General features: G+C 43.7%; 6 protein-coding genes across 6 annotated transcripts; 1 reads left to right on the top strand and 5 right to left on the bottom strand.

The window, feature by feature from the left end:
• Positions 1–1,695: 1,695 nt before the first annotated feature.
• On the bottom strand, positions 1,696–2,205 carry LOC117826426 (histone H2B 1/2-like). The gene has a single exon (XM_034702463.1). It carries the CDS (start codon positions 2,188–2,190, stop codon positions 1,822–1,824), a length of 369 nt encoding a protein of 122 aa, XP_034558354.1. The 5' UTR covers positions 2,191–2,205; the 3' UTR covers positions 1,696–1,821.
• Positions 2,206–5,294: 3,089 nt separating this feature from the next.
• On the bottom strand, positions 5,295–5,866 carry LOC117826424 (histone H2A-like). Its single transcript, XM_034702460.1, has one exon. It carries the CDS (start codon positions 5,846–5,848, stop codon positions 5,465–5,467), a length of 384 nt encoding a protein of 127 aa, XP_034558351.1. The 5' UTR covers positions 5,849–5,866; the 3' UTR covers positions 5,295–5,464.
• A 2,069-nt stretch (positions 5,867–7,935) lies between these two features.
• On the bottom strand, positions 7,936–8,807 carry LOC117826423 (histone H1-like). The gene has a single exon (XM_034702459.1). It carries the CDS (start codon positions 8,691–8,693, stop codon positions 8,052–8,054), a length of 642 nt encoding a protein of 213 aa, XP_034558350.1. The 5' UTR covers positions 8,694–8,807; the 3' UTR covers positions 7,936–8,051.
• A 5,140-nt stretch (positions 8,808–13,947) lies between these two features.
• LOC117826425 (histone H2A-like) lies at positions 13,948–14,423 on the bottom strand. Its single transcript, XM_034702462.1, has one exon. The coding sequence runs from the start codon at positions 14,382–14,384 to the stop codon at positions 14,001–14,003; it is 384 nt and encodes a 127-aa protein (XP_034558353.1). The 5' UTR covers positions 14,385–14,423; the 3' UTR covers positions 13,948–14,000.
• A 2,863-nt stretch (positions 14,424–17,286) lies between these two features.
• Positions 17,287–17,691, top strand: LOC117826923 (histone H2B 1/2-like). Its single transcript, XM_034703348.1, has one exon. The coding sequence runs from the start codon at positions 17,302–17,304 to the stop codon at positions 17,668–17,670; it is 369 nt and encodes a 122-aa protein (XP_034559239.1). The 5' UTR covers positions 17,287–17,301; the 3' UTR covers positions 17,671–17,691.
• A 1,452-nt stretch (positions 17,692–19,143) lies between these two features.
• On the bottom strand, positions 19,144–19,627 carry LOC117826288 (histone H4). Its single transcript, XM_034702240.1, has one exon. It carries the CDS (start codon positions 19,610–19,612, stop codon positions 19,301–19,303), a length of 312 nt encoding a protein of 103 aa, XP_034558131.1. The 5' UTR covers positions 19,613–19,627; the 3' UTR covers positions 19,144–19,300.
• Positions 19,628–25,429: the final 5,802 nt, after the last annotated feature.

The following is a 25,429-nucleotide window of genomic DNA, read 5'->3' as shown; positions in this document are numbered from 1 at the left end:
AAGACAGGATATTACGGTGGCCCTGAGAGCTCACAACACAAGCAAAGTAAGAAAACATCTTCATCAATTTGACAAGGACACTTGAAAGTGATGCACACATCCGGACACGCTTGTTGTCGACGTGGATTTTGAGTCACAGCGCTATTAAGGTTCTCTTTACGTCAGTGGTGTTGGAAAATTAAATAAAGAAGTGTTTTTGATAGAGAGGGCGAGATGAAGCTTTTTGAAGCATTGAAAATTCCATCCAATTGGTTCACTCATGGGCCGAAGCTTCATGGTGCTCCATTTGCTCTACTGCGCCATCAAGTGGACAATCAATGTAAAATAAGCGCAGTGATTATAATGACACCATCCCTTTGGTGTGTGAATCTTTGAATTGAATAAGTTAATTATGTTTGTGATGCCAACACATAAATAATGACCTTCTTAATGTGGTGTCTGTGTTTGATACAATGGCCGAGTCAAAAGGTTGTGACTATATTTCATAGTGATGTGTCGGTCGTGAACGATTCGGCTCTAAGAGCCGGCTCTTTGAAGTGAACGACAGGAGCCGCCTCCTGACTGGGAGCCGTTTTTTTTAATTTTTCTCGTCTTTTTCAGTTAAAGCCTCACGTGATTGGTCGAGACATGGTGGCGTCTTGACCAATCACGTGTCTACATTGAGCAGAACTGGGAGGGGAGGGGTTACAGACACACACAGCACAGTGAGCAGCAACAGGAGGGAGATGAGAGGGAGAACATGTGCGACACAGAGAACACACTGGAAAGGTGAGAAAACGAGTGACTGCAGGAAACGCAGTAAACTGTGGACGCATTTCAATGGCATAGACTGTTCAAAGGCAGAGTGTTGACTGTGTGAGATGAAAGTGTCATCTATCAGGGCCCCAAAAAAACCTGCACATTAGAAGTGTCTGTGAAGGTTCTCAGTCATCCAGGTCATGGACATTAGAACTGTTTATCCATCAGTGCAATAAGTGAAGAATAAAGACAGTGAAGGGAACCTGCTGTTAATGAAGGGCTTTAAAAGTTAATAAATATTATACATGCAATTAGAGATTGGACCTTTTTGTCTAATTGTGATGGGTCTTGTTTTTTGTACTTTATAATTTAATTTTTGTAGCACTCTGCTCCGTGTTGAGTATATAAATAAAGCCTCATAAATAATACACATTTTATATAATGTATGTTTTCTACATTAGTTACTAATTTTACATTATTTTAGGCCATACATTAATTTAAACAAGAAAAAATCTGAGGAGCCACTTAGGAGCCGAAAGAGTCGGCTCTTTGTAGTGAGCCGAGACAAAAGAACCGACTCTCTAAAAAGAGCTGGAATTCCCATCACTACACCACATACGTCATCAACACAAGCCTCGATACGCGCTTCACAGAAATCTTCCTGGATTACCCGGCACACGCTTCGAAGCCTCGAGACGGGAGAACACATCACTAGTTTTAGATTTAGTCTGATATTGTGATCGCATGATTCAGCAGATCACTGCACTAGAATAGAATGTGTATAATATTTATTGAAACTTCTTTTCTATTTCCTCATCAAAACATTTAAGATATTTATAGTTTGTTTACCCAAAAACAGTCCTCTCGACCTGATACACAAGCATATAAACTCGTTGAAGAAATCAGGCCTCACACTGAAAAGGAGCTAGGATTTAAGATGAAGAATAATATATAATAATATCTCTTCATCAGAAGTATCCCGGTTTGTTTCAGTGTTGCGTAATATCTGGGACTTCAGCTCTGTTAGTGTGATGTGGGTGGTCCTGAAAAGGACCTTTTGGGGGTTGCTGGTTCACAGCAGTGTTACTTGGAGCTGGTGTACTTGGTCACAGCCTTGGTGCCCTCAGACACGGCGTGCTTGGCAAGCTCCCCGGGCAGCAGCAGGCGGACGGCGGTCTGGATCTCCCTGGAGGTGATGGTGGAACGCTTGTTGTAGTGAGCCAAACGGGAGGCCTCACCGGCGATGCGCTCAAAGATATCACTCACAAAGCAGTTCATGATGCCCATGGCCTTGGAGGAGATCCCGGTGTCGGGATGGACCTGCTTCATGACCTTGTACACGTAGATGGCATAGCTCTCCTTCCTGGTCCTCCTCCTCTTCTTGCCACTCTTGTTGGCCTTAGGGGCGGCTTTCTTAGCGCCCTTCTTGGGTGCTTTCGCTGGCTCAGGCATCTTGTTCTAGTTAGACTCTCTTCAGATGGATGATGGAGGGAGGGTAACACGATTCTATTTATGTTGACTCAATGCAGATCAGACTGCGCTGTCCCTCGAAGAGGATTGGCTGAGCTTCAGAGCAGGAAACGTCTCTAAGAAATGTGACGGTCCTCGACCAATAGTAGCTTTCCTGTTTTTTTCTGCTCATCCGTGACGTCATGAAGATGAGTGTGCCCGGATGGACTTCATGAGTAAGAAGAGAAGCTGGAAAGATGTGGTTTATTCTATATAAAGGGTGATGATTCTGATTCTGATAATTAAACACACCTTACAATAATGGAACAGTTTTATAAGTGAAATAATGCTTCATTCATGTTGAAGTAATGCATGACTCATGATTAATTTCTGTATGAATTAATGATCATGTCACTATGACTTCATGTAATGACATGGTGTTTAATACATCATTAGTTAAGGTATGGTAATTAACAGTTACTTCATACATCAGTTCATATATGACCACATTTTAGGACAATTTCATATGAACAACCTCTCAGGCTGAATTTTTAAACTTCATATTTCTGAGAACAAACTGAATGGTGTGTGAATATATCCATATACTAGTGGTGCAATGGATCATCGTTGATCCGTGATGCCTCTCCACGGACGTGGTCCGCGGATCGGTTGATGAAAAAAGTTGCGCGTGTTCACGTGATGACCGCATGTTCAATCCACACTCACTCGTCAAGCACAGCAGTAGTCATGGCAAGTGAAGGAGCAAAGGAACTTGAAAACCCTCCTGCAACTTTTAAGTCACATGTATGGGAGCATTTTGGGTTTCCCTGTGAAATACAGGGAATGCTGAATGTGATTGAGCCACGTTATGAAATTCCGTCGCGCACCCACTAGACCAGAGGCCGTCAATACGCGGCCCGCGGACCGCATCCGGCCGCCTGTTCATGGCCCCCGAACTGTTATTCCTTCACTCTGTGTTCTGGTCGTGTTTCCTGGGACTTGTCTCCATGTCAACGATATGCAGACAGGCTGTTACTGGGTCACTTAGAGTCCACTGCTGCGAGTGCAATTTTTAACTTTCACTTTCATTTCTGGAGCAGTTCGCATATTTGCACTTTGCCAGCTGTAGGGCCCTAGAATGCACGAAAACGGTGTGTTCAGTTTGCATCTCAAAGAAAAGTGGACTGAAAATCAGCAAATGAAAGAAGAATGGAGTGAAACTTTTGAAGTTCCTCTGCTCCTTCACTTGCCATGCCATGAAATGCAGTGAATGAGGCAGGACTGGGCCCAGAGTAAATTTTGAGTTGATGGTTGTTTTTATTTAATGGGCAAAAGTTTAAAAGTGTTTTACAAAATAAATGGAGGACAAAGTTATATTTGTCTTTTTATTTTTTTTGCTGATCTGAAAAATGATCCGATCTGAACCGTGAGTTTTTTGATCCGTTACACCCCTAACATATACACATATATATACAGTATATAAACACACATGTGTAACACTGTATATATACATATATACTACTACTTCCAAGTAGTACTTTATTGTATTAGTTTTCTTTTATTGTTTGGTATTAAATGAAGGGATTGACATATCCAAGGCAAGATTTTGGACTGCTGATGTTTATTTTACAACTTACCGCATACAGCCAAGTGCACTTACCTCAACACTTTCCAAGTCAAATGATTTGATCCTTTTGTTACTCAGGTCAAAGGAAATGACTATTTTCCTCTCAACCAATCACTGAACCCCTTCTTTGATTTCATGTCACTGGTCCACCTACACAGTAGTTTTTGGTGTGATGTAGTCAAGCTTACTGTAAATCAAGGATTAACAGTGTTTGAAGTACACTTCCTAGTAGTACTTTATTGCCCATTTATTTAATAATCATAATAATTTGAAAGTTTTCAAAATCTATCTGTGTTGACACCAGATGAGCAGAACAGCCTTTTAAGAAGGTTTATGTTTTCACTGACATAGAATGACACATAAAAGGTATCAAATGAACTACTCTGTTTCGGTTCAACTTTTGTCATGCTAGTTTTCATCATTTGTTAAATAAATTCAAGCTCTAGTTTCAATTCAGACCAGCGCTGTTACACCTTTAACAGTATGTCAAACTCACTTGAGGAAACCACTTGCCTTGAACCACTGAAGGTTTATAACTGCGATCAATTTAGCATGAGAATTTATTTGTACTCACTTCAACTAACCCATGTACTAACTGTTAAAGCTGGGGTTGGCAGTCTCGGAAAACTAGCATGAATTTGAATGAAGCATTTCCTCAGGACTGCGTCTAACCCCTCCCCTCCTCCCTCAGAGCTCCTCCAAAACGACGCCGAGGTGGAGCGAGAGGGGCAGTCAGCAGAGGCAGGAGACGGGGACTCAGAGTGCACGCCGGGGGAATGTACGCGCAGGAGGCGGGCAGAACAGCCGGACGGGATTTGAATGGTTTAAAATTTTGGCACCCAAAAAACGGTGATTGGTTGGTGTTTTCCCAGGTTTACTCCGGCAGCTTTTTTTAGCTCTTTTTTAAGAACACATTATGTATTGATTGCCATCAGGACATACAGATCATTTTAACCAGTATAACAAAAAGTGGATCTAAATCTGAACACCAACCCCAGCTTTAAGGCAATCTGTATAAATGAAGTAATGGTAACTGTTCCTTTTGAGCTAAAAATTAATATTAAGTCATATTACGTTATTTTTAATGTTTGAATGGATAAAGAAGCTTCTGTGAGGACTTCTTAGCTACTCGTGAAAAAGACAAATTAAAAAGACAAGTGAGATTGTCAGCTTTAAAAGTTCAGTGTGTAGTACTCTAGGTAGAAATGTAATATAATATGCATTAGTATATAGAATAAATAAAGATAGAGATAGAATAGTGTATTAAGTGTAATCACATGAATATACAAATAGGGTTAGTTTTTGTCAAGAATTAACCTTTTTTTTTTTAAGTCTACATATGAGCAGTTTCCCTTACTGGCAGCAATCTTGCACCATCATGCTTCCACATTACAGAGCATTGTTGTATCTGTATTTAGTGAGTGGCTGTATGAAGTGGTAAGGAAATAGAGTTGTGGTTTTAAGAATTAATACTGACAAATAATAGCAATAATTCAATTTACTGAACCTTCAGTGTTTAAGAGCTCCCTCAAAAGAGAGGTAAAGTTTAGTAACACTTGTGTAATCATGAAACAGGAATAGATCTCTTTTGTTGGAGTGTGGTGGCTCTTAAAAGAGCCTTTGTGTTTGTTAGAAGTCCTTGGTGCGTGTTTACTTCTTGGCAGCCTTCTCGGTCTTCTTGGGCAGCAGGACAGCCTGGATGTTGGGCAGCACTCCTCCCTGAGCGATGGTCACTCCTCCCAGCAGCTTGTTGAGCTCCTCGTCGTTGCGGACAGCCAGCTGCAGGTGACGGGGGATGATACGAGTCTTCTTGTTGTCACGGGCAGCGTTTCCAGCCAACTCCAGGATCTCAGCGGTCAGGTACTCCAGCACGGCGGCCAGGTAGACGGGTGCACCAGCACCGACACGCTGGGCATAGTTTCCTTTACGCAGCAGTCTGTGGACACGACCGACTGGGAACTGGAGTCCGGCACGGGAGGAGCGGGACTTTGCCTTTGCTCTGCTCTTTCCGCCGGTTTTGCCTCTTCCACTCATGATTAAGTTGTTTCTAGAGTCTGGACTCAGAGAAGTAATGTCATGCACAGACTCAGCCCTGCTTATATGCACGCGTTGTGCGCGCGTTTTCCTGGCGCACCAACCAGAGAAGAGTCTTCCATTGGAGCAGCAGAGGGCGGCCCGAGCTCAGCCCCGCGCTCAGCCCCGCTTCACTGTCTGGAGGCTTTCCTCTCCAATAAGCAGCGGAGCTGGAGGCGGGGGCTCGCTCCCCCTCCTCTGCGGCGGGGCAGGGCTCCAGGAGCGGCCTCCCTCTCACCAATCAGGAGCCGGAGGTCTGAAGCAGCGTCAGTGTGTCACATCCGCTCCTCCGCCTTAAGAACAGCGCGCCTCCTGCGTTTAAACATTCCTCTCCCGCTCACAGTCAGCAGAGAACATGGCAAGAACCAAGCAGACCGCTCGTAAGTCCACCGGAGGCAAAGCCCCCAGGAAGCAGCTGGCCACCAAGGCAGCACGTAAAAGCGCACCGGCTACCGGAGGCGTGAAGAAGCCCCATCGTTACAGGCCCGGGACCGTGGCTCTGAGAGAGATCCGTCGGTACCAGAAGTCCACCGAGCTGCTCATCCGCAAGCTGCCCTTCCAGCGTCTGGTCCGTGAGATCGCTCAGGACTTCAAGACTGACCTGCGCTTCCAGAGCTCCGCAGTCATGGCTCTGCAGGAGGCCAGCGAGGCTTACCTGGTGGGTCTGTTCGAGGACACCAACCTCTGCGCCATCCACGCCAAGAGGGTCACCATCATGCCCAAAGACATCCAGCTGGCCCGACGCATCCGTGGAGAGAGAGCTTAAACTGTCTTCAGCTACTCTAGCCACCACAAAGGCTCTTTTAAGAGCCACCTCACTACAACTACAGAGACCATTTCCACACCACCTGTTCATTAAATGCTCTTAATGAACCTGTTTATAATGTAAGCGTTGGAGAAGGTTACAATATCACAAACAGCTTATAAATACAAGTAGTGTGACAGGCAGTAGTGGACAAAAGTATACAGTTGCATTACTTAAATTAAAATATCCCACAGGTCAAATATTACCTCAATACATGTGAAAGTTGCTCATTCAAACTATTGAGTCATGGAGTATTTTCTTTTAAAAAATACTTAAGCATTCAAAGTACTTCTTAAAAAATCTAAAATTAAGCATAAATGCAGTCATGAATGCATAGAAGTACTTTTGCTTATGATTATTAGTACTGAAGTAACAGGAAGTAGTTTTTCATCCACCTTGAGATCACTGTTAGCACCACCTGAGAAGTTCATTTCCCAGCACTCGTTAGAGAACATTTGTGAAGACAGTGAGAGAAACCGCTCCATTCATGAGCAGCTTTAAGACTTAGGTCTTCACGTGGCCTCGCTGACCCCCTGTAGCTTCATCCTACTGCGGTCAGTTCCTGAGCTGACCCTAAAGAGAAGAGAATGAATATTTGTATTTTTTTTATGTTTGAAAAAAAAAAACCCTGAAATAAACTGATATATTTGTATATATTGGTGAACTTGAAAACTTTTAAGTGACAGCTGGTTTTAAAGCTCATTCAGACTTTTTCATGTGTAAATTATCTGGGTCCTTTTCTCATCACCTAAAACATCTGTTATCTGTCTGATGTTATTGTAAGAAGTTTAATTGCCTGACATAGAGCAGGGGTTCCCAGACTTTTCAGCCCCAGACCCCCTAAATATAGGTGCCAAAGACTCGTGACCCCCACTGTTCCTCAAAGTGATCTAATGTGGCTTCATTTCTCATAATAACCTGCTGCTACTGATGCTTTTGATAATTAACTGTTCACTAACCCTAAACTTAAGGAGTCATCTGGCAACAAAAGAGGCAGAAAACTATAAAAAAAAAAAAAAATTTCTAACTTCAATGTTTTATTTCAAGTTTAGCTACTATTTTTGTTTATTTTTTTTACTATAATAGGTAAAAAGTACTATTTTTAGATAACTTTAAAAAAAAACATTCTGGAGAACATCTCACGACCCCAAATTTGTGTCTCACGACCCCCCAGGGGGACGTGACCCACTCTTTTGGAACCCCTGCCATAGAGCTAAGTTAATAAGAATCAGTGTCTGTCTTATGGAGTAAATGTGTTAAATGTGAGCATGAATGAACTGGACTCCTCTCTTCAGTGTGAGATGTGGGTGGCTCTTAAAAGAGCCTTTAGTTTTGAGGTTTATCTTCAGTGGTTTCAGCTCACTTCTTGGCTGCTGCCCTCTTGGTTTTGGGCTTGGCCACCTTCTTTGCGGGGGCTTTCTTGACTGCGGGAGCCTTCTTGGCCACCTTCTTGGGGCTCTTGGTTGGCTTCTTAGGGCTCTTTGCAATCTTCTTAGGGCTCTTTGCAATCTTCTTAGGGCTCTTTGTGGGCTTCTTGGCTGCTTTCTTGGCCACCGCGGGCTTCTTGGCCTTCTTCGGGGACTTCTTCGCGACTGCTGGCTTCTTTGCTGCCGCTGCCTTGGACTTCTTGGTCGCTGCTGGTTTCTTGGCTTTAGGAGCAGCTTTCTTCGCCGGCTTCTTCTCTGCGACCTTCTTACTTATCTTGAAGGATCCGGAGGCCCCGGTTCCCGTGGTTTGGACTAGGGTGCCATTAGTCACCAGACTCTTAAGGGCAATCCTGACGCGGGACTTGTTCTTCAACACATCGTATCCTCCTGCAGCCAGGATCTTCTTGAGGGCGGCTGCGGACATGCCGTTCCTCTCCTTGGACGTGGCCACAGCTGCGACGATGAGCTCGCTGAGAGTGGATCCGGACTTCTTTGGCTTGGAAGCCTTCTTCTTGGCCGCCTTGGCCGGGGCTGGGGCTGGGGCTGGAGCTGGAGCTTCTTCTTTTTCTGCCATAGTTTAGTCGTTTAGAGTCTTTCACAACAGAGTGACTGACGTGTAAAAGCGCACTGAGCAATACGCTGCTCTTAAACGCACCATGAGAACCGTAGAGACTCAACCCGGGCTGTGTCTCCTCTGGGTGCGTCTGAAAGCCGAGCCTCTTGTGTTTTCTCCCCCTGATAAAAGAGTCCAAACTAAAAGACAGAGCCGTGCTGGGGGCTGAGAGTGAAGGAGCAGATAGTGGACTTGTGTCTCCTCAGACTGGAGTCATGTTGAGCTCTGCTCCGCGCTGCGCCTTCTCCGTGGAGCCTCCGGAGCGCACAGATTCACCGCCGTGAGCAGCACTGCGCAGCGGCTTTTCTCTCTCATTTCTCCCCTAAAATGATTTTAAAAGCTCCAGAGCTCGGTGAAAAGTGCTTCTCCTGCTGCTCCACGTGTATGTTCAGAGCCTCAGAGTACAAACATCCATGTGTTGATGAAGAGTTTGTCATCAGATCAGGTTATTGTGGTCGCAGCAAACACACAGAGGAGGAGGACTGAGGCCTGTGCTGCAGTTTGTCCTGGCTTCCTCTCTGAGCTGCTCTCTGTCTCTGTGGACATGTCCTCTGCCTTCAATCATTGACACAAACTGTTCCTCTGCTGTGTATTAACACAAACAAAGATCTTTTTTGCACTTCATGGGTTTTGCTGCAGTATTCATTCATAAACACACTGACCAATTAGATGCACACAACCTAATGTGGAGCTATTTTCCCTCCAAGTCAGTGCTGAGAAAAGTCTGAAACACTGACTACAGTGACATACAGGTGCAGCTCAAAGAATTAGAATATCTTGAAAAAATTCAATATTTTTGGTCACTGAAGTCAGAAAGTGAAACTCATATATTATATTGATTCATGACACACGGAGTGACATATTTCAAGCCTTAATTCTTGTGATTTTGATGATTATGGCTTACAGATAATGAAAACGCAAAATTCAGTGTCTCAGAAAATTAGAATATTGTGACAAAGTTCAATATTGGAAACTCATGGTGTCACACACGAATCAGCTAATGAACTCAAAACACCTGCAAAGGTTTCCTGAGACTTTAAATGGTCTCTCAGTCTTGTTCAGTAGGGACACTATCATGGAGAAGACTGCTGACTTGACAGATGTGCAGAAGACAGTCACTGACACTCTCCACAAGGAGGGTAAGTCACAAAAGGTCATTGCTAAAGAAGCTGGTTGTTCACAGAGTGCTGTATTTGAGCATAAAGAAAATAGCATTTCATTTGGAAATCAAAGTCCCAGAGTCTGGAGGAAGAAGGGAGAGGCTCAGAATCCACATTGCTTGAAGTCCACAGTCAGTGATGGTTTGGGGGTGCCATGTGATCTGCTGGTGTTGGTCCACGGTCTAGGCAGCCATCTATCAGGACAGTTTAGAGCACTTCATGCTTTCTTCTGCTGACAAGCTTTATGGAGATGCTGATTTCATTTTCCAGCAGGACTTGGCACCTGCACACACTGCCAAAAGTACCAAAAGCTGGTTCAGTGACCATGGTATTATTGTGCTTGATTGGCCAGCACACTCGCCTGACATGAACCCCATAGAGAATCTACGGGGTATTGTCAAGAGGAAGATGAGAGACACCAGACCCAACAATGCAGATGACCTGAAGGCCGTTATCAAAGCAACCTGGGCTTCCATTACACCTCATCAGTGCCACAGGCTGATCGCCTCCATGCCACGCCACATGGATGCAGTAATTCATGCAAAAGGAAGACCAACCAAGTATTGAGTGCATAGAAATGAAAACACTTTTCAGAAGCCGGACATTTCTGTTTAAAATGTCCTTTTTTTATTGATCTTATGTAATATTCTAATTTTCTGAGACACTGAATTTTGGTTTTCATTATCTGTAAGCCATAATCTTCAAAATAACAAGGAAATAAGGCTTGAAATATGTCACTCTATTTATAATGAATCAATATAATATATGAGTTTCACTTTCTGACTTGAGTGACAAAAAATACTTTAAAAAACTTTTTCACAATATTCTAATTTTTTGAGCTGCACCTGCACTACTATTACTACTACTACTACTACTACTACTATTATTATTACTACTACTACTACTACTACTACTACTACTACTACTACTACTACTACTACTACTACTACTACTACTACTACTAATAATAATAATAATAATAATAATAATAATCTTCTAACCAGAAGAAGATTCAAGTTTTGGAATGGCCCATGAGTCCAGACCTGAATCCAGTTCAATATCTGTGGGTTGGTCTGAAGAGGGCTGTGCACAGGAGATGCCCTCACTATATGATGGATTTGTCCACATTATAAGTCACATTACAGGTGGAAAAAGTTCTGACATGATTTATCTTGGTCTCATTTTTTTAACATCACAAAAGCTGACAATTTAACAGGGGTGTGTAGAGTTCTGCTATCCACTGTATGTGGCCCATAAAGCTGATTCTGATTCTTTGGACAAAAGCATCTGCTAAATGAAATTGAAATACTGTAAGGAACATTTTATTTGAATTATCATGGAGACATTTTCTTTTTTCTGTAGTTGTCAAAAATCTAAAAATGTTGTCCTCCGTTTGCTTCTCACTGGCGGGTCTCACACATATTTTGCAAATATGTATTTTCCATTGTTCAGTGCACTTAAAATATATATATATATATATATATTAAAGGTGACATATCATGCAAAATTGACTTTTTAATGGTTCTCTACCTGAAATATGTGTCCCTGGCATGTCTACAAACCCCCCGAGAATGAAAAAAATCCATTCTGCCCCTGTTCTGATTTCTCCACCTTTCTGTAAATGTGTGCTGAAACGAGCCGTTTCAGACTTCAGTGTTTTTGTTACTTAACAACAATATCCGGTCTGTCACGGAGTCAGAGCTCGGAGCTTGTTCAGCCCATAGACTGTATAAAATAATACTGAATCCCTCCTCCGTTTTTCATTCCCTGCACACATGTGTGCTAACAAGGAGCTTAGGAGGGAGGCATGCTAGTTGTAGGCTGTCTCAATAAACACAAAGGTCGGTTTTACTCCCCACGTCTGCAGATTTGAAGATCTAGTGGATGATTTTTATTTGTCATGGATAAGTGCTAGCGCTAAATAGCATAGCCACATAGCTACCTGTTCATAGCTGTAGCTGTGTACCAAGACACACGTCGACATACTGATAAATAAAACAACAAGAAACACTAAATCTGTGACCAATCCTTCAGAAAGGTCCTGCTGCAGGCGCCTCTCCGTCAGGATCAGATTCTGGATCAGATTCAGAGGGTTGAAGTAACGTGATCTCTGAGCAGCCGTGTATATTCAGCCAACATGTAAACATTAGATCAACGTGCTGGACAGCCGAGGGCACATCCACTTCCTGAGGGGGCGTGGTCAGAGAGAAAACAGACTGTTCTGAGGAGGACTGAAGAAGAGGGTTTTTCAGGCAGACCAAAATCTGATCTCAAAGTGTTTTTTTGAGCATAAACTTTAAAGACATGTTTTGGGGACCTCTTAGGCCAATATATATTGATGAAAAAAGCGTGATATGTCACCTTTAAAATGTAGGTTGACGCTCCACTCCACGCTCTGGTACACAAAGGATGTCATTACACAGGATATTTGTTAACCAGATGGATAATTTAAAGGCACTATGAGGAGTTTCAGACTGAAACCAACACTGATGCCTCTTCATGACCTTCAAAAGCAAACAAAACCATAAACAACACTGACACCTTTTCTGTCACTTTTAATGCCTTCAACCACTCAGAGGGGGTAGGTGTCAGACTACATAATTGACATTTGGCTTTAAAAACACCCTTTTCGCCTGTTTTCATGGCAAATGATCACATTAAGTGATACATCTGTCTGTTAAAAGACAGAAGGGTGGAGTTTCTGTTGAAAACACCCCTTTTGCATGTAAAGAAAAAGAGATAAGAGGTGTCACTTTGTCCACAAAGAGGTGCCAAAATTGATATAAATCAAAAGTTCCTCACAGCAGCTTTAAGTTCAGCTTTTTATGACATAAACCTTCCAAGTGTGTTTTTTTCTACCCCAGAGTTTAAAATGTTCAAATGTTTTTCTTTGCATACAGAAATAAACTGTAATTTTCTCTGTAGCACTTCACCGATTTCACAAGCAACACACTATAGTTTTTTTTAACATAGCATAAAGGTGGAAAAACAATGCACTGTTATCTTCATTTTAGATGTCAAAAAGGATTTGCAGCTCCTATGTGTTTTCTTTTTTGTGGAAACCAGATCCAAATGGCTCTTTGAGTGTTAAAGGTTGCTGACCCCTGATATAGACAAAGGTCACAGGCCATTCAACAAGCTAGATGAACAATGAATCACAAAGAATTGAATGATTATTATATTTCTTTGTGTTTTTACAGAAGCTCCTCTCAGACTCAGACCTCATCAGCACTGACTGACTGCATGGAGGACTCATCCTGTGGGCCCTGTCTTCATTTCAGTGAACATCTTTTTCTTCATATTGGAGGATATCTCTTCAGTCATTTGTAGAACATGTTTAGATATAAAATTGAATTGTTAGCATGTGAATGTTGTTTAAATGAATGATAATATACTGCACTGATCTCCTCATGTGTCTGTACCTAGTAAATTTACTTGAGTACTGTACTTAAAAAGGTGCTGTGAGGAACTTCTGTTTTGTGTGGATTCTGGCGCCCCCTTGTGGTCAAAGTGTTACTTCTTATCTCTTGTCCTATACATGCAAAAGTAGTGTTTCAGAATCAGAATCAGAATCAGCTTTATTCGCCAAGTATGCTTGAACACACAAGGAATTTGACTTTGGTAAACTGTGCTCTCTTTGTACAAGGCATAAGAATAGGAATAAGAATAAGAACTACAATAAAAAATAAAATGAAAATATAATAACAATAACCTTAGCTATAAATACAAAGAAACAACAAATAGCTTGACTAATATGTACAGGCTAAAATAATATGATAAAGTGCAGTGGTGAGTGGCAGAGGTTTTCAACAAAAACCTCATCCTGTTGTCTTTTGACAGTCAACTTTATCAGGCAATGTGATTATTTTCCACAAGACAAATAAAGGCTGTTTCTGAAGCAAGATGTCCATCATCTCTGTACTTCAAGAATTATTTTGGGGGATACTTTCTACTTTTACTCCACTACACTCAAAAGACAATTGTTGTGCTACTAAAATATAAGTTTAGTAACACTTGTGTAATCATTAAACAGGAATAGATCTCTTTTGTTGGAGTGTGGTGGCTCTTAAAAGAGCCTTTGTGTTTGTCAGAAGTCCTTGATGCGTGTTTACTTCTTGGCAGCCTTCTCGGTCTTCTTGGGCAGCAGGACAGCCTGGATGTTGGGCAGCACTCCTCCCTGAGCGATGGTCACTCCTCCCAGCAGCTTGTTGAGCTCCTCGTCGTTGCGGACAGCCAGCTGCAGATGACGGGGGATGATACGAGTCTTCTTGTTGTCACGGGCAGCGTTTCCAGCCAACTCCAGGATCTCAGCGGTCAGGTACTCCAGCACGGCGGCCAGGTATACGGGTGCGCCAGCACCGACACGCTGGGCATAGTTTCCTTTACGCAGCAGTCTGTGGACACGACCGACTGGGAACTGGAGTCCGGCACGGGAAGAGCGGGACTTTGCCTTTGCTCTGCTCTTTCCGCCGGTTTTGCCTCTTCCACTCATGATTAAGTTATTTCTAGAGTCTGGACTCAGAGAAGTAATGTCATGCACAAACTCAGCCCTGCTTATATTCACGCGTTGTGCGCGCGTTTTCCTGGCGCACCAACCAGAGAAGAGACTTCCATCTGAGCAGCAGAGGGCGGCCCGAGCTCAGCCCCGCGCTCAGCCCCGCTTCACTCTCTGGAGGCTTTCCTCTCCAATGAGCAGCGGAGCTGGAGGCGGGGGCTCGCAACCTCTCCTCTGCGGCGGGGCAGGGCTCCAGGAGCGGCCTCCCTCTCACCAATCAGGAGCCGGAGGTCTGAAGCAGCGTCAGTTTGTCACATCCGCTCCTCCGCCTTAAGAACAGCGCGCCTCCTGCGTTTAAACATTACTCTCCCGCTCACAGTCAGCAGAGAACATGGCAAGAACCAAGCAGACCGCTCGTAAGTCCACCGGAGGCAAAGCCCCCAGGAAGCAACTGGCCACCAAGGCAGCGCGTAAGAGCGCACCGGCTACCGGTGGCGTGAAGAAGCCCCATCGTTACAGGCCCGGGACCGTGGCTCTGAGAGAGATCCGTCGGTACCAGAAGTCCACCGAGCTGCTCATCCGCAAGCTGCCTTTCCAGCGTCTGGTCCGTGAGATCGCTCAGGACTTCAAGACCGACCTGCGCTTCCAGAGCTCCGCCGTCATGGCTCTGCAGGAGGCCAGCGAGGCTTATCTGGTGGGTCTGTTCGAGGACACCAACCTGTGCGCCATCCACGCCAAGAGGGTCACCATCATGCCCAAAGACATCCAGCTGGCCAGACGCATCCGTGGAGAGAGAGCATAAATTGTCTTCAGCTACTCCAACCACCACAAAGGCTCTTTTAAGAGCCACCTCACTACAACTACAGAGACCATTTCCACATCTTCAATATCACATATATATCTAAATATTCAGCAGACATTTCGCAAAGTGGAAAAGTTGTCTTTAAACACATACACTTGTAACCACTAAGCTTGATAACTCTCACTGGCTCCTCTTTTAGATCAATCATTACTGCTGTGTCTCCAAAAGAATCCCATTATGATGCTTATTCATTCACAAGTAGGCCTATGTGAATTAACAGGATGCTTAGATGAAAACATGAAGGAGCATGTGCTCAAACAGGGCTTGATGGATAAGATCCTAATGTGACTTACCTTGACATTAATACTGCTTGATATTGATTGGAGCAATTCAAATCTAATCAATGTTAAAACAAGCAGCAGTTTATGTAATGTTTAAATTGTGTTTCAAAGAGTTCAAATCTATGGAAGAGGATTAGGGCAGCTGAAAAAAAATTCCAAGGTCCAATTTATTTGATCATTATTATTATTATAAGAAAAAAAAGTCTGACTTCTGAATCACTGATGAGCATTAAACAAAACATCTCAAAGATATTTTAGTAGACATCCAACATTGAATTTACAGATTTCAAATGCTGGGACTGCCAGTAATATTTCTGAGGGTGCCTGCTCATATAGGAATTAAAGGACATGGAGTTGCAGACAAGGGTGCTACAAAAAGAAATAAGTGTGCCATACAGTAAAGCTGAACTTATGACCATTATTGAACATAAGATAAGGGAGAAATAGGATGTGGGAAGAGGAGAGAACAGGAAGGTGGTTGTACAGAATCCAAAGGAAAACTGGCAAAATGAGGAGTACCTTCAGTTTGCGTAGAGAGGAAATAATAATATCTAGACTACGTTTTGGTGACTCGAGATTGAATAGTAGTGCAGTCAGAATAACAGGAATATGTGACTTTTGTACAGAAGAAGGAACATGTAGTCATGAACTGTCAAAGGTAAGGAGACAGAGAGAACAAGATGATGCTGAACATATTTGATATTATAAAGAAATTCAAAGGATGGCTGCTAGAGATTTTTGTTTCTGAATAATATATAATATAATAAACTTTATTTATATAGTACTTTTCTTAACAAGGTTACAAAGTGCTTCACAACAAAAAAGCAGAGAATTACAAAACATAACAAACGGTGCAAACAGGGGGAAGAAAAAAGACAAAACAAGACATCTGAATGCAGAGCAAATTCAAGAATTAGAGGTGTAGAAATGCCATCTTATATAAAAATGTTAGTGAGGATTTAAAAGCAGTTCAGGTTGTGGACTATCCAATCGTCAGTGGCAGGGAGTTCCACAAGAGCTCTGATTTGAAAAGGCCCAGTCACCTTTTGTTCTAAGGCAGGATCTTGGCACAACTATTGCATCCACAGACCTGAGGGGCCGCCCAGGCACATAGGGGGTTAAAAAGGTCGCTTAAATTGTTTGGGGCCTGTCCATTTAAAAATTTAAAAGTAATCAATAAAATCTTAAAACGGCCAGCCAATGTAGGCTGGCAAGGACAGGAGTGATGTGTTGATATTTTGATGTGCCTGTTAAAATCTGAGCGGCTGCATTTTGGACTAGTTGGAGTTTGTGGAGGGAGCTCTGACTGATACCTGTTAAAGGTGCATTACAATAATCAGGATGAGAAAAAATAGATGCATGGAGGACTATGGAATAGAACTAAGTTGATAGAGGATTTAGTTTTGATATTACTTTAATTTTTAATTTAGAAATATTATTAGTATGAATTATTTGTATTTATTTGTGTATTTATTATTATTATTATTATTATTATTATTATTATTATTATTATTATTATTATTATTATTATTATTATTATTTATTAGAGAAGATGGTTATTGGTACCCGATCCACACTCCACACCAGTAGGTGGCGATAATGCACCAAGTTTTTTGCCAACCGCCAATAAAAACCCAAGAAGAAGAAGTATTTGAAGCTCAGCCAATCCTCTTCAAGGGACAGAGCAGTGTGATCTGCATTGAGTCAATATAAATAGAATCTTCGGCTCCTCACTCTATCATCCCTCTGAAGAGAATCTGACTCGAACAAGATGCCTGAGGCAGGGAAAGCATCCAAGAAGGGCTCTAAGAAAGCCGTCCCTAAGCCCAACAAGAGTGGCAAGAAGAGGAGGAGGACCAGGAAGGAGAGCTACGCCATCTACGTGTACAAGGTCCTGAAGCAGGTCCACCCCGACACCGGGATCTCCTCCAAGGCCATGGGCATCATGAACTGCTTTGTGAGTGATATCTTTGAGCGCATCGCCGGTGAGGCCTCCCGTCTGGCTCACTACAACAAGCGCTCCACCATCACCTCCAGGGAGATCCAGACCGCTGTCCGCCTGCTGCTGCCCGGGGAGCTTGCCAAGCACGCCGTGTCTGAGGGCACCAAGGCTGTGACCAAGTACACCAGCTCCAAGTAAAACTGCTGTGAACCAGCAACCCCAAAGGTCCTTTTCAGGACCACTCCCATCACAATAACAGAGCTGAAGTCCCAGATATTCCACAACACTAAAACAAACTACCAATGAAGACATATTCTACACATTATTCTTCATGTTTAGCACACTTCACAAGGTGTGTGATCCAACAAGGGGCTGAGTGTAGACAAACTCAACCTATCATTTTATTAGAGATGAGGAAAAGTGCATAGAAAAAAGGAACTGAGGGGTCCTTTTCAGTGTGAGGCCTGATTGCTGAGACGAGTTTATACACTTATGTATCTGGCCGACTCTTTCGGCTCCCAAGTGGCTCCTCAGATTTTTTTCTTGTTTGAATTAGTGATGTGTCGGTCGCGAACGATCCGACTCTTAAGAGCAGACTCTTTGAAGTGAACGAGTGACTGCAAGAAACACAGTAAACTTTAGACACAGTTCAACGGCGAAAATGTTATCAATCAGGCTCCACAAAAAACTGTCTGTGAAGGATCTCAGTCATCCAGGTCATGGACATTAGAACTGTTCATCCATCAATGGAATTGGAAGAATAAAGACAGTCAAGGAAACCTGCTGTTAATGAAGGTGTTTATAAATAATATACATACAATCAGAGATTGGACCTTTTTGTCTAATTGAGATGAGTCTTGTTTTTTGTACTTGATAATTTAATTTCTGTAGAACTCTGCTCCATGAGTTGACTATATAAATAAAGCCTTTTGATATAATGTAGGTTTTTTACATTAGTAATTAATTTGACATTATTTTAGGTAATACATTCATTCAAACAAGAAAAAATCTGAGGAGCAGAGTAAAAAGAGCCGGAATTCCCATCACTAGCAGGTAGCGTCCCCTCACACCCTGGACATAAATTATTCAAACCCCTCCCCTCCAGCAGGCGCTACAGATCACTGTGTGCCAAAACAACCCGCCATAAACAGTTTCTTCCCCCAGGCTGTCACTCTGATGAACACTAAACCATACTCTCTGGAAATATACAATGCAACAATTCTCCAAGCAGAATTCCCATATGTTGTTTATTTTTATTTTTTTGCTGTGAAATGTGCTTCATTTACAGTGTTTTTACAATTTTGACATTTAAACTAACCCTCAATCCATCAAAACCTTAAGACTGTATACAAACACAGTCACAATACTAGGCCAACTCAATAGACATAGTGTGGAAGTGGAGAGTAGGCCGAGCAGTATCTACATATACTTTAATGTAAAACTACCTCTACACTATTATATTATTTTAGCCTGTACATAGTAGTAATGCCCACTTGTTCTTTTGTTTATACTATATATTTATTCTTGTACAAAGAGTGCAAGTCATCCTTGTGTGTTCAAGCATACCTGGCCAATACAGCTGATTCTGATGACAGTCATTACTCTGCAGGTTTACATTCTTCACACACATTAGTACTGTGAAACAAAGCCTGACAGGGACACAGTAATGTTCAGAATAAAGTCACTGAACTTTTCTTGAAATATTAAACATGATCAGTTAAGATAGATGCGTGTTAATCACACACTGGAGGAACATTTCTCTCTGTATTGATTCAGTGTGTGGCCCTTAAAAGGACCTTTGTTGTTGTTGTCGTGGACTTTGAAGAGTTTAACCCCCGAACCCGTACAGAGTCCTGCCCTGCCTCTTCAGGGCGTAGACCACATCCATGGCGGTCACAGTCTTCCTCTTGGCGTGCTCGGTGTAGGTGACTGCGTCACGGATCACGTTCTCCAGGAACACCTTGAGGACCCCACGGGTCTCCTCGTAGATCAGACCGGAGATGCGCTTCACTCCGCCACGGCGAGCCAGACGGCGGATTGCGGGCTTGGTGATCCCCTGGATGTTATCACGGAGGACTTTACGGTGACGCTTAGCGCCTCCTTTACCGAGTCCCTTTCCTCCTTTTCCTCTTCCACTCATTGTTTCAGTGTAAGATTGACAAACCGAATGAAAAGACCAGGTTAGGTTAGGTGATTTCTTGAGCCTGGTGGGACAGCTCAGGGTGTTGTAACCCTTTTCTGTCCATGGTTATCTGTGTGGCGGGAGGAGGAGGGAGGCAAAGGACTCAAGAGGTTACAGGATACCGTGGACCAAGGCACCAAACCAAAAAAAAGGAGAGAAAAGTAGAGACGAGTAGAGAAGGAAAGAAATAAAGAGGTACATAAATGAAGATAGAGTAAAGTAAAGTAGTGAGAAAGAAAAAAGAATAACAAAGAATAGGGAAAATAAACTTAACTAAGGTAGTGGAATAAAAGTTAAAGAGTGTGTGTGTTTGTTAATGTATGTGTGTTTCATGTTTTAAGTGTGCTGTGTATATGTGTGTATATGTGTGGTAGTGGTATGGGCTCAGGCAGCAGTGGACAGGCAGATGTTTCTGGGTTATGGAGGGTTCAGTGGGTGGAGGTCTTTTTTGAGTTGAATGATGAGTGACAGGGGGGTGTTGATTGTGGCGTGTGCTTCCTTGATAGTTTTCCGGAGGGCAGGGTTGTTGGTTGCAGATGATAGAAATCTCAGGGCTATTGCTTGGTGTCGTTGTTTGATGGTCTGGATGCCTGATATGGAGTGAATGTAGTGGTTGCTGATGAAGGGTGGGAGTCTGTAGGCCAGTTTAAGTGCTTTGTTCTGTATTAACTGTAAACGGTGGAGTTGGTGGTCTGAGAGGGTGATCCAGGCTGGGACAGAAAATTCAAACAGTGGACGGATGTATGCAAGGTAGATTTTTGTTATTGTGGAGGGTGATGCGCCATGCTTTCCGCAGAGGGCTTTGAGGTGGTTCAGACGGGTGTGTGCTTTGTGTTCCAGGTTATTGATGTGTTTGGTCCAGGTCATATTGTTTTGGAAGGTGATTCCGAGAAATGTTGCCTGTTTGGTGATGTTTATTGGCTGGTTGTGAAGTGTGAGGTTGATGCTGTTGAACTGTAGGTGTTGGTTCCGGGTGAAGATTACACATTGGGTTTTGACAGGGTTGAGGGTGATTCTCCAGAGGTTGGTCCAGTCTTCTATTTCGGTGATGCATTGTTGTAGTTTGGAGGCGGCGAGCTGTGGGGATTTGGATGTGGACCAGTAGCATAGATCGTCTGCAAACTGGGAAACTTTGGCTATGGTGGATGGGGGGTAGTAAATGTCAGAGATGTAGAGGAGGAAAAGGAGGGGACTGAGGGCTGACCCTTGGGGGACTCCTGCTTGGGGGGTGAAGGGGGTGGAGATGGAGGAGGAGACTTTGACCTTGATTTGACGGTTTCTGAGAAAGTTTGAGATGATGGTTTGGGTGGGTTTTGGGAGTTTGAGGTTATTGTCCAGAAGTCTGTAGGTGAGTCCGTTGTGCCATAGTTTATCAAATGCCTTTTCTATGTCAAAGAATATTGCCAGGGTGATGTGTTTTTTGTTGAAATTTCTGTATATGTCTTCTGATAGCCGGAGGGTGTTGTCTGTGGTGGTTCTGCCTTTTCTGAATCCTGCTTGGTGAAGTGAAAGTAGTCCGAGTGATTCTATGTGGTTGGTGAGTCGTGAGGTGAGTATGCGTTCGAAGAGTTTTCCAATATGGCTGAGGAGGCTGATGGGGCGATAGCTTGTGGGGTTGTGGGGGTCTTTACCAGGTTTATGGATCATTGTGATGACTGCTGTTTTCCAGGGTGAGGGGAAGTGTCCGGTTGTGAGGCAGGTGGTGAAGAGCTGTCCGAGGTGCTGAAGGAAGGTGACTGGGGCTTGTTTGATGAGGATGGTGTGGATGTTGTCTTCTCCGGGTGCTTTGTTTTTCATTTTTTTCAGGTGTAGTTGGATTTCTTGGGTTGTGACAGGGTTTGTGAGGGGGTGGGAGTCTGCAATGGGATGGGCTGTGTTGGTCTGTTTGTGGTCGTGTTTGATTATTTCTGAATCTACCTGTATTTTCCATGTATTGTCGAAGAGTGGGTGGTTTGGGGTTGAGTGGGTTTTTTCCAGATGGTTGCGGAAGAGTGTGGCCTTTTCTTTATTGTCGCTGATGATGGATCCAGAGTATTTGAGGGGTGGTGTATTGTTTGAGTCCGTGTGTCCATTTAAACTTTTGATTTTTTGCCAGAATGTCCGGGGGTTTGTGTCTTGGTCCAGTTTTTTATAGAATGTGTTCCATGCTTTCTGTCTGTGGAGGGTGAGTTGGGTTTTTATTGTGCTCTGGAGTCTGTTGATTTCAGTTTTGGTGTGTGATGATCTGAACCGGATGAATTCTCTGCGCAGTTTTCTTCTTTGTTTGATGAGATGGAGGAGGTGAGGGGGTAGTGGCTGTTTTGGGGCTCTTGCAGACTGTTTGGGGATGGTTGCTTCTCTGGTTTGGGTGAGTAGATGGCCGAGGAGTGTTGCTTGTTGGTCCAGGTTATGGGGGCTGGAGGCGGGTTGGGTGATGTTCTTGAGTTGATTTTCCATGTGTGACCTGTAGGTGTCCCAGTTTGCTGCTCTGTAGTTGTATGTTGTCTTTGTGGTTGTCTGGAGATGGAAGGAGAAGGTAGTGAGAACGGGGAGGTGGTCACTAGAGAGATGGTCGGTGGTTGAAAAACTGTGAAGTTTTGTAGCCAGGTCCGGGGTGCATATGATGAGGTCCAGGATGTCTGTTCTGCCAGTCTGTGGGGATATGTAGGTTGGTTCATTTGTGTTGATTATTGATAGGTTTGTGTCCTGTAAAATCCCTTTGAGTATTTTTCCGTTTGAGTTGGTTTTATTGCATTGGAAATCTGTGTGTTTTGAGTTGAAGTCTCCCATGATCAGGGAGTGGCTCGGGTCAGAGGTGGCTTTGATCAGGGGGGCAGAGGGTTTGACATCAGGGGGGCAGTAGATGCTGGTGACTGTGATTGGGTGGTGAGAGTGGATTGTGATTTTTATTGCTACATATTCGTTTCTGTTGAGTTCTTGTGATGTGAGACCAAAGTCTATTTGACTGTACTGGATGTGGTTTTTGATTAATATTGCGACTCCTCCTCCGTGTCCTGTTTGGCGTTCTTTTCTGATGATGTTGTAACCTGGGATGCGGATGCGGGATGAGTTGGATAGCAGGGTTTCATTTATGGAGGCGACAGAGATGTTCTTGTTGTTGAGTAGATGGATGAGTTCTTCTTTATGTCCTCTGATTCCTCTGATGTTGATGTGTAGAAAGGTTGTGGTGGTCATAGTTGAGAAGGGGGGAGGGATGCAGGTCTGTGGTCTTCTTGGATGGATGATGGTGGATGGGGGATTCATACAGTGAGGTCAGTGTGTTTCCTGATGCTTTGTAGTATGACTTCTATTTTATTGTCGTCCATGGAGAGTTTCTTGAGGTCGTCACGGAGGTGGATGAGGTGGGTGTCGTTGTCGTTAGTATGGTGTGGCCTGGAGAGGTTGGGGGTGGGTGTTCTACCTGGGAGTCTGAGAGGTGGGGTTTTTTTGGTGGAGGGGGTCATGTGTGAGAGGTATACAGGGCAGGTTTTGGATGCAGAAGAGTGTGGTCCTGAGCAGTTGGCACATGTGGCTTCTCTTTTTTCTTTGGTGCAGGTTTTGTGGTGGTGGTTTCCTCCACATCTGAGGCATGTTAACGGGTTATTGCAGTTGATGGATATGTGGTTGAACTGTTGACATTTGTAGCATTGTTTGATGGTGGGTGGGGGGCGTGCTTTTTCTACTCTGTATTGAAATAGGTCCATGAAAAATCCTTCGTGCAGGAGTCCGGTAGCTTGGTGTGGGTCTGTTAGGAGGATTTTGATGAAGGTGGTTGGCTGTTGGGTGGCTCTGCTGGTTATTCTGTGGATTTTGGAGATGCTGATGTCCTGTTTTTCCAGTTCCTGTTTTATTTGGTCTTCTGTGATGTCGGTGTGGATGCCTTTGATAACCAATTGTTTTGTGAGGGTGTCAGGTGGGCTTGTGGATCCAGGTTTGCGGGCTAGTCTGCAGGTGAATTTTGCTCCATTAAATGCTTCTTCAGACCAGGGTGAGAGTAGAGTGTTAAGTGAGGGGATGTCAATGGGGAAGATGAGTATTTTGCCATTTCGGGTGTGGATCAGTTTCTGGAGTTGGGCTTTGGGTTTGAATTTCTGGATTTCTTGGATGATGGATTGATTGGTGGAGAATGAGCTGATGGGGGTTTGGAAGTTCTCTATGACAACAGGTGTGGTGTGGTGGTTTTCTGATGATTCCCTTCTTGCTCTTTTTCTGCTGCCGGAGTTGAATGTTGGGTATTTGTGCAGGTTTGTATTGACTATGTCTGAGTAGCTGTTGGGGAGCGGCAGGAGGGGGGTCTTTGGGTCTTGTTCGTTTAGGAGGATCTGTTCCATGGTGGTGAGGGTGGTCTGCATCTGTGTGAAGGCATTGTTGAGAGGGGTGGATTGGGTGTATTTATTGAGTTCGGAAAACAGGTTGGTGAGTTGGTTGAAAATCTTCTTTATGATGAGGCTGTCGATGTTATCCGTGGTGGGGGGGATTCGCAGAGGGACCAGGGATTCAGCTGGGGTGGATGGTTCTGGATGATGAGCAGTTGGTGTGTGTTTGTCAGTTGAGATGTGTTTGGATGGTTTTGGAGGTGGCAGGGTTTTTTCTTTCATGGCTGGAGGTGGTTTCGGAAGACTTGATGGCTTCCTCTTAACTGATGTTTCTTGGGGTGAAAAGGCATTGACCCAGATTTGTTTCCTTTCCTGTGCAGAGATTGGAGGTTTGGGTGTTGCCATGGTTGTGTGTGTGTGTGTGTGTGTGTGTGTGTGTGTGTGTGTGTGTGTGTGTGTAAGAGAGAGAAGACGTGAGGGGGAGTGATTGATACTCGGCTGTGCTTTGTTCTCCTGCTGCCTGAGTGTGTGTATTTGTGTGTCTGTGAGAAAGGGGTGGTTTGCAACTGGGAGAGGGAAAGAGGGGGGGGTGGAGGAGAAGTAAAATGGGGAGGGGGTGCGCTTTAATTGTTATAGGTGAAAAGTGCCTTGGTAACCATCAGTACCTGAACCTCTTGAGTCCGCCGTTAGAGATGAAGACCGGGTGTTATGCCCGCTGCGGCCGGGAAGGAGGAGTGCACCTCGGGTTAGACAGCAGGTCGGCGCAGCACGCTCCGACGGAGGACTTCCGCGTTGGCGATACGTTGTCCGCTGGTGAACAACATACACTTTAAAACGATAGGGTTAAAATAACCGACGGCTGCCGGCTATGATAAATCAAGGATTATAAGACTGTTAGACGGTAATACGTTCGGTGTCTCGTGTCTCGTGTCTCAGTGTCTCATGAAAAAGAGTGTCTCGTCAATCGAATGAAAAGACCAGGAGAACGCTCAGCTTCTTATTGCTGTGCTGAGGACCTCTGAGAGGACATGAGGGTGTGTTCTTTATTACTTCTTCAGAGTATCAGCGCCCCCTACAGATCTGAAGCTCCAATCAGGGACAGCATGTCTCCTGTAAACCTGAGGAAAATTGAATAATTTATTTTGAATGATTCCATGTGCTTGATTTTGTTCACAGATCAGTTATAACCTGTATCCATCCTGTACATTCATTCATTCACCTAGACCGCACACACTGTGAAATGTACATACTGTAAAAATAATGTGAAAAATAATGTAAATCTCCTTTAATCACTTTGCACTACTGTACTGTATAGTCTAATGTATACCACACTCATTGTCATAGCCTGATCATAACCTGTAGGCTACATACCTGTAGCAATAGTCCATAGTAGTAGATACATATTTATTCATCATTCATAACTCTGTTTATTCTCTATTACGTATTTAATTTACTGCTAAAGCACTTCTGGTTGGATGCA

This window comes from Notolabrus celidotus, chromosome 15 (genome assembly GCF_009762535.1).
Source record: "Notolabrus celidotus isolate fNotCel1 chromosome 15, fNotCel1.pri, whole genome shotgun sequence".
Taxonomy (NCBI): Eukaryota; Metazoa; Chordata; class Actinopteri; order Labriformes; family Labridae; genus Notolabrus; species Notolabrus celidotus.
Note: the sequence above shows the minus strand (reverse complement) of the source record. Positions and strands in the feature narration are given on the sequence as shown.

Bases quoted from the DNA above. Each gene is read 5' to 3' on its own strand.
- LOC117826426 (XM_034702463.1), bottom strand. From the start codon at position 2,190: ATGCCTGAGCCAGCGAAAGCACCCAAGAAGGGCGCTAAGAAAGCCGCC.
- LOC117826424 (XM_034702460.1), bottom strand. From the start codon at position 5,848: ATGAGTGGAAGAGGCAAAACCGGCGGAAAGAGCAGAGCAAAGGCAAAG.
- LOC117826423 (XM_034702459.1), bottom strand. From the start codon at position 8,693: ATGGCAGAAAAAGAAGAAGCTCCAGCTCCAGCCCCAGCCCCAGCCCCG.
- LOC117826425 (XM_034702462.1), bottom strand. From the start codon at position 14,384: ATGAGTGGAAGAGGCAAAACCGGCGGAAAGAGCAGAGCAAAGGCAAAG.
- LOC117826923 (XM_034703348.1), top strand. From the start codon at position 17,302: ATGCCTGAGGCAGGGAAAGCATCCAAGAAGGGCTCTAAGAAAGCCGTC.
- LOC117826288 (XM_034702240.1), bottom strand. From the start codon at position 19,612: ATGAGTGGAAGAGGAAAAGGAGGAAAGGGACTCGGTAAAGGAGGCGCT.